The sequence below is a fragment of the Heloderma suspectum genome, chromosome 7 (genome assembly GCF_057233095.1).
Source record: "Heloderma suspectum isolate Gila_16-S chromosome 7, 16-S_ref, whole genome shotgun sequence".
Classification (NCBI taxonomy): Eukaryota; Metazoa; Chordata; class Lepidosauria; order Squamata; family Helodermatidae; genus Heloderma; species Heloderma suspectum.
The window spans coordinates 87,398,484-87,411,728 of NC_139464.1; the positions used below are offsets into that span (position 1 = coordinate 87,398,484).

Sequence of the window (13,245 nt, forward strand, 5' to 3'; positions counted from 1 at the left end):
TTAGTATCTGGCATAATTTAAAAAACTGAGGAAACTGAATTTCAAAGGGGAAGGAAAGTTTCTACGAAAGAAGCCAAATTCCTCATTGACCAGTTAAAACATATTTCTTCAATTAGTGCTACATGTGTGTGTTTTGTAGGAGGAGACATTGATGGCTAAAATCCAAATGATCTCTGTTTTACATTTTGGGCTGTGTATGACAAATGGCCAAGGAAAGATTCCCAAGAACCTGCATTTAAATCAAGTCAAGGGTGTTTATGAAGAAACTGGTTAAGAAAATATTTGGATCAATTCCTTGCAAAAGCAGAAGGATTTAGCACAAATGCCTTTTGTCTAGACATTTTGGGATTCAAAGGCTGCATGACCTATTGTGCTGTTTTCCAAAACTGACTTGTGCAGTGGTTTTTTTGGAACTATTTTTAACCATTATCACTGCCCATGATGGAAAATAACTGCTTGGTTTGGCTATACTCCAGTTGTGTCATTTTATTACCAAGTATTTATCCTGTCAGAATTTATATTTGCTCATTGTAAACACAGAAATGAAAAGGCCCTCATTTCTATTATACTTTCAGTGGTATATTTGAAACCACTGACTAGAACTTTTATGATCCTTGAGTTCTTCAGCAGGCAGGTTATACATTAGTAATTTTTCTCTCCACCTTTAGAGAAAAGTTGTGAAAAAAATCTATGACATCTTTTTGGAAAGATTTTTATATTACAGAGATGCTTATTTAACCTCTTGAGTGACACTGCTCATGGGCAGGAGTTTCACGTGTCCCCCAAATCACAGATGACAAATAACACTGTTTCTGTTCCTGTATAATTATTTATTTACCCAATTTTCCCTTAGTTGTTTTATTTATTCTCAGGATACCTGGAGGGCGCAATCCTATGGGGATAGTCGGCCTCCTCTGAACTCGGAGGCAGTGGACTATCCAAATGCAGGGCGGGTGGAGTACAAAGGGGATCCTATCCTATCCTCCGTGCTCTGGCTGCCCTGCTTTTGTGGCTAAGTAGCCAATTTCAGCTGTCATAGGAAGCATCGTAACAGCACTTCCACAGTCCCCTCCCCTCCTTGCCCCCAGGAACTCCCCTTTTTTTGCCCACTCTGCACTGCTCTTACGAGCATGGAGCCGGGGATGAACTGCACGGCCTATGAGGCGGCAGGGGAGGGGGAGGGGAGTCAGGTTCCTGGCAACCGAAAAATCCTATGGATGTCTAGATGCTGTCTAGCAGCCATAGGGTTGCACCTTAAGGGCACATGGCTGTGTTGGGGAATGCTGGGAGTTGTAGGCCTTTTCTCTGTCTAAACATGCATAGGATTGCGCCCTTAGTCTTTAAATATTGGATGATATGAAGAGGAGAGAGAACAGGGACAAGCTGACTGGGATCAGGGGGATGTTTACCGTTCATATTGTATTGAAAAACATTCCAATAAATCCTTAACAAAAAACCCCCACCCTTGTTTTTATGCCAAAATGGACAGAATTATCTCTCTATGTAAGAATGTTTCCAGTGGAAGGCCTGAAGAAAGAGGGACAGCTAGGAACATCAATGAAATCCTCAATGGATTCAAATGAGTTCAGATTTCTATGAATCCGAGCTGTGGATTCCTCAGTGGATTGTCTTTTTACTTTTGGGGAGGACTTGTGCAAATGTGGTCTTGCACAACTGCACATTAGCACAAATGCATATTTGCAAGCAGGAACAAAATCTTCTTGCATCCCTAAGGAAAAAAAAGATAAAATCAGTGATGGAGCAGATGACAGAATGAAAGACAATCCGTGAAACACAGACGGAACGGATTTAACAACATCCATACATCCCTAGGGACAACACATGATAGGCTCTAAGACCTCTAAATGGGGATGCAGAACTGTCATAGTTTTGGAATCTGAGTGTCCGCAAGCAAATGAGTCATGACTGAGCGTGAAACAGTGGGCTGGTTCACACATGCAAATTGAATAGGCCTTTTATTTTCTCCAGTGCAATTATTGTCTATAGTAGGATCATGTGGGAAAATGGCCAAGTGCATCAGGCTGTAAGTCAGTGGTGGAGAACCTTTTTTCCAGTTGACCCACAGAAATTGGGGCTGTTTCTGATGATAGGTGGAGCCAGACCAAATGATGGGTGGAGCCACATCCCAAAGTGGGCTGGGCCAGAGCCAGATGTGCATGGAGTTTGTTGCATTGCAGAATTGCATTGCATGCTTTGCTCTGTGTACCACCCCATCTCTCCCCTTCCTCCATGTAACTAAGCTGAGGGGTGCTGGTTCCCCACCACAGCTGTGTGCAGAGACAGGCATGTCCATGATGGCAAAAGCATGTTTTTGGAATCTCAGATTCAGAAAGTCTGGGGGTTCAGTTTGGGGGTTCAGCTGCCAAAAGGGACAAGTTTGGAGGTTCAGCTGCCAAATATTCCACTGTGTATCTGGATGGTGTACCTGTGATCTTTTTTTTTTACCCAATTCTTTGGCTTAACCAAATTGTTAAAAAATCAGTCCAAGTCAAAACATTTTGCAACAGTTGTGAAAGTTAGCTATGCTTTGGCAGGTTTCCAGTGGAAGGGAATTCCACAGTTGTGGGCAAGTCACTAAAATTGTCTCACTGTGTTCCTTTACTGGCTGTCCTTACCGGGCACACAGATGGCATCCTCCCTTGACCTTCCAGATTCCATTGGGACATAGGAGATGTCTCATAGGTATGTCAAACTCAAGTGGTACAGGGCTTTATAGGTAAAAAACGTGACTTGCTCCCAGATTCTACTGAAAGTGGAATTTGGCTCAAAATTTACTTTTTATTGAAGAAGAATAGATAGTGTTCTAAAACAGCTGACTTACCAAAATCTGCAGTTTTCCATCAAATCCGCTGCAGATTTATTTATCCAGGAAGTGATCTACTGCTTTGCACGCTGCGACAGTGGGCATTCTTATCTTTATCCTCACAATATTTCAGTCCTTCTGTACTGAACCAACTTCCATAATATTGAATCCTATAACCATTCTGCCAAGACTCACTGAAGTTTATGCTCCAGTATTCATTGCATTGTAATACAACTTTGTGAGATTATCTTTTGTGAACAAATGACTGCATTTCTCTGCAGATCTCAGGGCCAAACTACATCTGATAAAAAAGATATATGAATGCATATCACCTCTTTTTAAACTTTTGTAAATAGCAGCTGAGGGAGGGGGTGTCATCTGGATCAGGATCTTGGTGCAGAGAAAGCAGATTTAACCCTTTCCCCCTGCACCACTTTCCCCAGTGAAATTCCTCCCCACCAGTACCAGCTCCAGGTTTTTGAGGGCCCTTGAGCAAGACACTCTCAACGGGGCCCTCCTTCAGTGAGTCTATTTTCTTACCACCATTGTCACTCGATGCTGTTGCTCCTCCTCCTCTTTCTCATCATTGCTGCCATTTGCTTGCTTGATAGGCAGAGAGCAAGTGGGCAATGACATCTACTGCTCCTTCTCACCACCACCATTTTCTAGGCCATAGTGAGAGGCAGGTGAACAAGCAGGTTGCAATGGTGGAGAGGAAGAGCAACTCCAGGGTGCTGTTGTCAGTGGACCCCTGCTGGGATGTGGGTCTTGGCAGGTGCCCAGCCATGCCGTCCCTTGATGCTGGCCTGGCTCCCCACCCTTACTTCTTTGTTAGGAAAAACGTATGTAAGTACATTTTCTTACTGCTGCTATTTCAAAAGGTTTAAAGAGAATATCGGTGCATGCTGTCATCTCTGTTGCCACATCTGGTTTGGACTTCAGGCACCTTTTTTGTTTAAAAACAGTCAGCAGCTTTATACAGGGTAAAGACTGCAACACCCAAGATGCAGTGCAGTTGTGTGAAATATGTATATGTATAAGTGTCCAGGGCCTTTGGTTGAATTCAAATGGAAAGATGGATTTCCCATGGCAATCCATTGCCTTGCAAACAAATCCCTGTCTCCTCCTCCTCTATTTTTACAATTGAATTTCTCTACTGGCTTTTGAAGCCTAGTTAAAACCAGCACCTTGAATTGTATTCGGAAGATAGTAGGGAGCCAGAACTGGGAAGCAACAGGAGGTTTTAGTAGACCTCATACTGAGAATAATGGAATAAGGGTGCTTCCAGATGAGACTTTTATTGCACTATGCCTTGTCTCATTCATGGAATTTTACGTGGGGGTCCAGCTAGTGTTGTCTTCCACTTGTAAACCTCCTCTGTTTCCCCACCCCTTCTGTCTTTTTTGTTACCACAGAAAATCCATTTAGCTGGTGGGGTGGGGTGGGGTGGAAATGACAGAATTGCTGCAAGATGCCTTCTGATAGCTAGTGCTAGGAGCTCTCCGTCAGGAAGCACCCAATGTGAGGAAAGATAGGGAGAGGGAGAGGATAAAAGCAGCAAAGGGTAAAAAGGGACAAAGCGTGATCTAGAAGAAGGGGTATTTTGAGGTAAAACAGCACTTCATTTCTCACTATTGGACAAATAGGTTATAAATACAGCAAGGATGGAGAGAGGATAGATTACAAGACAGTGTAAGATAACTCTTGTGAGCTGATCTCTTTCTATCTACTCCTGTAACTCTTACTTTTGCTTATGAACACAATGCACCTGATGACTGGGATATTTCAAATGTTCTTGCTTTACACATTCATTCAATGTATTTAATAAAGTGTGAATGAAATATTTTAACAAGTGTCAGTTGTATTGACTGTAGCCAGGGAAAGATGCATGTTTTGTATTAAAGCAGAAAAGTGTTAGTCATTCATCTAAGATTGAACATAGTTAGGTGTCTCCTTCCTGCAAAGCATCTTACACTTGAGCTAAGTGTAACATAAATCTACTTCCTGTGACTGAGGAAAAGACTGCTGTGAGCGTCACGTTATAGCTGGCTACCAGACCCTTCAACAACTTGAAGCATTTTGAATGACACTTGTTTACACTGAAACATCTGCCATTCTCCTTTTAGCCAATAACCATTCAAAGACTCATAATTGCCTGTTTGCATAATGCTTCCTGTCTAAGCATTCCAATCATACATTTAAGCAAATATAAAGCTTTCTCTGGCCATCTTTTTTAACTTTCCAATTTTAGTTTTTGTGGTGGATGTTGGTGGCAATATCAAAAAGGCTATTGTAGAGCTGGAAAAGGTGCAAAAAAAGGTAGCTAAAATGATCACAAGGCAGGAGGAAAGATTACAAGATGGGCTTCTTCAAACGGAGCTTTTATCCTGCTATTGAGATTGCTCACTCTCGGAATTGCAGGCCCTTTAGATGATGTCATCAACCTCCAGGGTGTCTCCCGCACTAAATGACCCTTATTCCATTGTTTAAAAGATCGGAGATAATGAGCTATCAAATTACAGCGCTTGAGTTCTGCTTGGGTTCCATCCATTAAAAAGGGAAATCCGCAAGAGGAGGAGCTGGATCAATGCAACATATGGAAGACTCAGATAAGGAGGAAAAGGAGGGGGAAAGGGGAGGAGGAAAAGGAAGCACGTGTAAAGGGAGTCCAATGTGATCCTGCATTTAAAACGGATCCAGAAAGCCCCCTTGTAAATGCGAGATTTTAGGCTGGTGTAGAGATGCTCCATGTGGGGCTTTGTTAGCTTAGAGAAATGGTGGCTAAGGAAGGACATAATAGAGATGCATGACATTATGCATCATGTGAATAACATGGCTTTTTGAAATCATTCTAAGGAAAAATAAATGCTATTTTCCTTTGGAATAGGATCTCATGGTCCTCTGCATTGCTTTACACAACATATGACTATGTCTTTCTTGTTTCTTGTTTTAGATTGAGGATGCCATTTTTAAATTCTTTAGTAGCCAGGCAAGAGCAGTAATACTGTACATCCCCTCTTCTGGCAGTAAACAAGACCTTCAGTTATATCGGCACATCCTTACACAACACAGCTATACAGTTACGGTCCTTGAAGACAGGAAACTGAGCAGATGTGAAATCCCCAATCCAGGTGAGAATATTGAATATGATAGCAATATATTTCTTTACTGTAAAGTGATAAGATGTTGTTTTTTAAATGGCCATATATTCCAGAGTTTATAAATCAGATGCTTTAGGAATTTAAACATATTGTGGTCTATGATTACCACATACAATATTATAAATAGTATAATATTTTACTATTTTTATTTCCAAAAGGCAAGGCAGCCTTGGGCTTGAGTGCTTTTCCCTCCCATCTCTTCCTCTCCCCTTTTGCACCTGCAAGGAGGAGATTGGAATGTTTCACTTCAGTCTTAAACAGATTATAGTCCCCCATGACATCCAAAATTGGAAAACCATGGTTTCAGATCTTGGCTTGTTCTCAAACCGTAGTTTAAACAAGCCACAGTTTCCTGGAACTGATATTATGGAGAATTATGGTTCACTTCAAATTGGAAGCTTATTGTAAACTAACCACTATGACTGAGGAAATGTAGCTATTTACATAGCAGGAAACCATGGTTATCCAGGAGATTTGTGGCATCCTAGGGCCTCTCAGGTGCTGTCTAGGGATGATAGGAATGTTATTATGTATTTACCATGTCTGTATTTCTTATGCTCCTACCAAGTGGGCAACCATTTCTTGTTGAGGGCCACACATTGATGATGAGCAGGGCCTCAGCCAGCAGTGGGCAGGGCCAAATGCAAAAGCGGGTGGGTCACCCCCTTTCTCTTTGTGTTTCTGCCACTGCCGTTTCTCTCTCTTCCTTCCACTCCCTTTGTTTCTCTCCTTCTTCCTCCCCATTCAGTGGGGCTGGCAGTGGCATAGTAGATCGCTGTTGTCAGAGGTCTTAACTGATCGCATGGGGAGGGCTTTTGAAATTCAACTGAAGGCTACAGCTTACCTGCTACAGCCCTTCACCTAGAAGCTCAGACTTGTTTGTATGAGGGTGTGAAATCCTGTTCTTGCAGTTACCCGGTGAGGTAGGTTAGGCTGGGAGATAGTGACCAACCCAAGGACAAACCCAATAGGTCTCATGGTTGAGCAGGGACAGTGACCCATGTCTCTCCATTCCAGTTCAGCGTTCCGTCCGCTGTACCCCACTGGCTCCAAGAGTGCCAACTATAAGCACAAGGCTCCTAAAGTGGCGGGTGTCCATTTATTTATTAGAAAAATACATTCCGTTCATTCACTTACTACTGGGACTCCCAAGACAGTCAACAACATTACAAAAATGCACGGAACAATTAAAAGAAACCCATAGTATACACCATGACAAGGAACAGCAGTAAACTAGTCAGAATTTAAGAGACAACTAAGCCAAAGTCTAGCTGATATAAAATAATAATAATTTGATCTGGTATCGAAAGACCACGAGGGAAGGGCCAGCCTGACCTCCTGGGCCAAGGAGTACCAAAGACTTGGTGCCATGATGGAAAAGCCCCCCTGCCTCAATTCCCAGGACACAGCAGGACATGGGGTAGACCCCAGCTCCAGTGTTCTGAGTGGATGGACAGGATCATATAAATAGAAGCAGGTCAGGCTGTCTACTTTTTGGTTATGAGAGATGTGCATTTTATTTATTTATTGCATTTATATCCCACCTTTTTTCCTCTTGCAAGGAACCCAAGGTGGCTTACATTATCATGTAATGATATTACATCCGGCTGAACATCAGGAAAAACTTCCTGACTGTAAGAGCAATACGACAATGGAACCAATTACCTGGGGAGGTGGTGGGCTCTCCCACACTGGAGGCCTTCAAGACGAGGCTGGAAAGCCATTTGTCAGGGCTGCTCTGACTTGGATTCCTGCACTGAGCAGGGGGTTGGACTCAATGGCCTTGTAGGCCCCTTCCAACCCTACTATTCTATGATTCTATGATCATCCACCTCTCCATTTTATCCTCACAACAACAACCCTGTGAGGTAGGTTGGGCTGAGAGTCTGTGACGGGCCCAAAGTCACCTAGTGAGCTTCCATGGCTGAGTGAGGACTAGAACCCGGATCTCCCGGCTCCCAGTCCAGCAGTCTCACCACTACACCACACTGGCCCAAACTTGCAAAGAACAAGATACTCTTTTCTTTAACAATACACGGGGGCAACCTGTCGCCCTCTAGACGTTGTTGTTGAACTATGATTCCAATCATTGCCCATGGTGGAGGGCCACAGGTTGCCCACTCCTCATGTAGCATAAAAGCCACCATTTTCACACTGTGGTAGCTAAAGTGGGCTTATAGAACCAAGTTGTTCATGATCCACAGTTAACATGGTAAAGGCTTACCAAATACACCAGTGAACTGTGTAGCTCACTGCCACAGGTGATATTTATCTATGTTTTGAGATCAACAACAATCATTCCTTACATTTTTCTCCAGCAATAATGAAGGGTTTAAGTGCTTTCTGTCAACATCTGGATGTACCTGCAATGTATGGTAAATAAACATCAAATATGCAAATTTTAATGCCCACCCCCGCAAATCGGCTGCCAATTCCATCCCATGCATTGGAAGTGTTGTGTAGCTTGTTCAGATTCTCAGATTTGGGAATAAGCTTTTCAAATAACTTCAAGTGAAGTTTCTTGCTTTCATACCAAACTGATGTTCTTCTCTGAAACAGATGGAAAATAATTCTTTTTTCTCTTACTACCAAATACCATTTTTGTATGTTTTTGCAAGCCGGGTACTTGATGTACTAGTTTCTGAAGGCATATTGTTTATGTTGCATCATAACATTTTCGTGGTAAAACTATTCTGCTTTATAAAAACGTGCTCCTCAAAGGCACAATTTAAAAGATTCAGGCAATATTTACTGAAACATATGAACTGAAAATGCTAGGGTAAACAGACAAGAGTCGCTTCTTCTCGTTTGTTATAATTTAGTAGCCTTATCCAGTGCTTTTTTAAAACTCAGTTTCAAATTTCAAGAACCGTCTGGTTCTTGTTTCTCCTGGAGTTAAGAGGAATATTTTAAGGATTTTTGAAAGCTGGCTTTGAACAAGCGATCCAGGAAAGCTTATCTGAGAAAAATGAAACTTTTCACCTTTACCCTCCCTGCACCCAAATACTTGTAAGTTTTGAGGAAAATAATATTCCCATGTAAAGTCTATATCTAGTAATCTATGGCTTAATCCTAAAGACTGCTTGTTTATTGAACCACTCATAGGACTGACAGTAGTCTGGGGAACATAGCTCAGTGGTAGAGGTTATGCTTTGCATGCAGTAGGATCCAGGTTCAGTTCCTAGCACCTTCAATTAAAAGGATCAAGTAGCATATGAAAGACGTATGGCTGCGAATTTGGAGTGTGGCTGCCAGTCAAGTGTACACAATATAGAAGGACCAATGATCTGACCTAGTATAGGGCAGCCTCCCATGTTCCACATCTGCTTATGCAAGCGGTGTAAGAAGTAAGACAGGAGCCTATTGATCTCTGTCATGGAAACATCCATAGCCTTGAGACTGGGGAAACTGAATGGCCAGGCTCTGTGGACACTTCACATTTCATAAGTGAAGAGAGAACTTCTTTGAATAATGAAAGTAGTCTAGAATAACAGCTGAATAGCTCCTTAAAATGTGTTGTGATGGTAAATAAGTATGTAGGAATGGATACATCAACTAACATGCCAGCATATTACCAAGTATGCCATTAAACAGGTATTGCAGGAATTCTACAGAAGGGTTACACTCAGATACACCAGTACAACTCCTATAGGAGCGGGCAATTAGTGAACCAGAATCTTTCTTAAATTTCAGGCTGTGCCTGCAATTATACATACTCCTCTTGCTTCTATACATATGCTATATCTCCATTTCTTCTTGCTACAATCCTATGTAAACAGAATATGTCATCCAAAGGTAGCCTTTCTGAAGAACCACTGTGTGCGAGTGTGCGCGCGTGCGCACGCACATGTGTGTATTCATGTAAATTTAAGAGTCCAAAGGGGGATATATTCCCTGTGTAGCTCTTGGCACAACAGTCCTATGCAGCTGCTGAAGAAGAAGCAGAGTTGGCCATTTTAGGACAGAAAAAGAGATTGCAAAATTATAATGGGTCACAAAGTAAACATGTATCAGCAAAATGATTGCTTTGTAAAACAATGCAGCTGCCATTCTGAGCTACAGCTACCAAGACACTGTTACTTACTTTACTTACCATCTTACTGTACTTATTTTTATACCACTTTACTCAGCAGGGGTTAGACCTCTTGCTGCAGTCTGGTTTTGCTGAAACCTTTTAGGAAAGACATAGATGGAGTTGAGAAGATAAACAGATGGCAAAAAGATATAAAATGCAGAACATAGGAAGTGTTAAAGGCACTAAAATAGTCAGCTTGGAGAAAATAATGTTAAGAAGGGACATGACTGGCACTCCTTTAGGCTGTTGTAAAGATGGAAAACCATTATTCTCTTTTACCACTAAGGATAGAAAAAGATAGAGTAGCCACAATCCAATGCTGAAATAAGCATGTGTAAACCCATTGAAATCCCAACATCCATATTAGGATAAAAACATTTATTAGGCCAACTCAAAGGTCACCAAAAATGTGCAAGTTTCAAGATGTCTGGACCTCTTAATTAGACAAAATGTTACAAAAAGTGGGGTGGGTGGAAAGGAGAAAAGGTGACTTTATGTCAAAGTCAAGAAGCCTATATAGTCAGAAACTTAAGATGAAATGTGGAAGGAGGCTGCAGGCATTCAAATTAGGCTCTACTACATGGTGTGATGGTTTCAGCTCACATGTGGGACTGCCCCTTGGAGCCTTTCTACATGAGGCTTTTATTGTGTATGCATGATTCCTCACTCTGGGTAGTTTGTGGATCCTTTACACAGTGTTATAATCCTCCAGAGCCTCTCCCATGCTTTGCAGCCATTATTGCAGTTTTTGTCCCAACAAGAAAAGTGTGGTATTTTTCTCAGTGGCATTATAGATGCCTCGTGTATTTGCGCAATTTTGCAAATTCCACAGTACCCACCTAGTGGTTGAGTAATGAAACATATAGAAAGGCAGAGAAAGAAAACCCACAGAAAAAAACACATGCAAAGGAGCTGATCTTAATCACGCAAAGAATCTGGAAGCAGACGCCTCAATAAAGGTGCAGGTTAAAAGCATCATGTACAAAAGGCCCTAGGACTGCTGAGATGAAGAAATCAAACCTGAAATCAAGTTGTAAGAAGGCAGTTTTCAATATATAAAAGACGGGTTATATCAGAGGTGGGCAACTTCAACCAGTCCAGGTGCCAGTTTCCAGCCCCTGGACACCCCCATGTGCCACACCCCTGATTTGCTGCTGAAATTTGGCAGCAAATTGCTACAGAGCCAAAAAGCTAATTTTGGTCTTTTCTAAGGCTCTGTAGTGGTTTGCCAATGAAAAAAAGGGGAAACTGCCTTTTTTGCCATGGCTACACCACTGAATTCGGTGGCATGGTGGTGGGGGCTGCAGAAGAGGACAGGGGGCACCTGCAGCTCGTGGGACACGTGTTGCCCACCCCTGGGCTATATGGAACAAGTTTCCAGGTGGAATTGCCATCTCTCCTTTATTGAGGATACCTGAGAAACGTTTGTGAAAAGATGTCAAGAGCAAATGCTATCCTAAAGTACTATGTCCTTCTAATTTCTGTTCTTAGAACACCCAATTCTCATGTTACATTTTGATATGGTAAGTAGATTTTGCCATATCAGTTTTGTGATGTTGCATGAATGTGCCATGGATCACTGCCTTGTTGTGGCGAAGGGGCTTGTGTAACTCAGTGAAGCCATAAGCTATGCCGTGCAGGGCCACCCAAGACGGACAGGTCATGGCAGAGAGTTCTGACAAAATGTGGTCCACTGGAGAAGGAAATGGCAACCCACTCCAGTATTCTTGCCAAGAAAACCCCATGGAACGTATCACAAGGCTAAAAGAGATGACGCCGGAAGATGAGCCCCTCAGGTTGGAAGGTGTCCAATATGCTACTGGGGAAGAGCAGAGGGTATTTCCAAGTAGCGCCAGAAAGAGTGAAGCGGCTGGGCCAAAACCAAAAGGACACTCAGCTGTGGATGTGTCTGGCGGTGAAAAGAAAATGCGATGCTGTAAAGAACAATATTGTTTAGGAACCTGGAATGTCAGATCAATGAATCAAGGTAAGCTGGAGGTGGTCAAACATGAGATGGCAAGATTGAACATCGACATCTTGGGAATCAGCGAACTAAAATGGACAGGCATGGGCGAATTTAATTCAGGTGACCATCATATCTACTACTGTGGGCAAGAACCCCTTAGAAGAAATGGAGTAGCACTCATAGTCAACAAAAGGGTGGGAAAAGCAGTACTGGGGTACAATCTTAAAAATGATAGAATGATCTCAGTACGAATCCAAGGCAAACCATTCAACATCACAGTAATTCAAGTCTATGCCCCAACCACTGAGGCCGAAGAAGCTGAGGTTGATCGGTTCTATGAAGACCTACAACACCTTCTAGAACTAACACCAAAAAAAGATGTCCTCTTCATCATAGGGGATTGGAATGCTAAAGTAGGAAGTCAAGAAATCACCAGGATAACAGGCAGGCATGGCCTTGGTGTACAAAATGAAGCAGGACAAAAGCTAATAGAGTTTTGCCAAGAGAACATGCTGATCATAGCAAACACTCTTTTCCAACAGCACAAGAGGCGACTCTACACATGGACGTCACCAGATGGTCAATATCGAAATCAGATTGATTATGTCCTTTGCAGCCAAAGATGGAGAAGCTCCATACAGTCAGTAAAAACAAGACCTGGAGCTGACTGTGGCTCAGATCATGAGCTGCTTCTTGCAAAATTTCGGCTTAAATTGAAGAATGTCGGGAAAACCACTAAACCGTTCAGGTATGACCTAAATCATATCCCTGATGAACATACAGTGGAGGTGAGGAATAGATTTCAGGGATTAGACCTGATAGACAGAGTGCCTGAGGAACTATGGACGGAGGTCCGTAACATTGTTCAGGAGGCAGCAACGAAATCCATCCCAAAGAAAAAGAAATGCAAGAAAGCCAAGTGGCTGTCTGATGAGGCTTTACAAGTAGCTGAGGAAAGAAGGGACGCAAAAAGCAAGGGAGAAAGGGGAAGATATACCCAACTGAATGCAGAGTTCCAGAGAATAGCAAGGAGAGACAAGAAGGCCTTCTTAAATGAACAATGCAAAGAAATCGAGGAAAACAACAGAATGGGAAAGACTAGAGATCTCTTCAAGAAAATTGGAGATCTCAAGGGAACGTTTTGTGCAAAGACGGGCATGATAAAGGACAAAGAAGGCAGGGACCTAACAGAAGCAGATGAGATTAAGAAGAGGTGGCA

The 13,245-nt window shown here is 42.4% G+C and overlaps 1 protein-coding gene across 1 annotated transcript in view; it reads left to right on the forward strand.

Annotated features, from left to right (window-relative positions):
- CPED1 (cadherin like and PC-esterase domain containing 1) overlaps positions 1–13,245 on the forward strand; it is a 153,479-nt gene that overhangs the window by 17,585 nt on the left and 122,649 nt on the right. Inside the window, exon 3 of the mRNA XM_084811823.1 lies at positions 5,778–5,955. Within this exon, the coding sequence (XP_084667949.1) occupies positions 5,778–5,955 (178 nt within the window). The remainder of the gene's footprint in view (positions 1–5,777; positions 5,956–13,245) is intronic.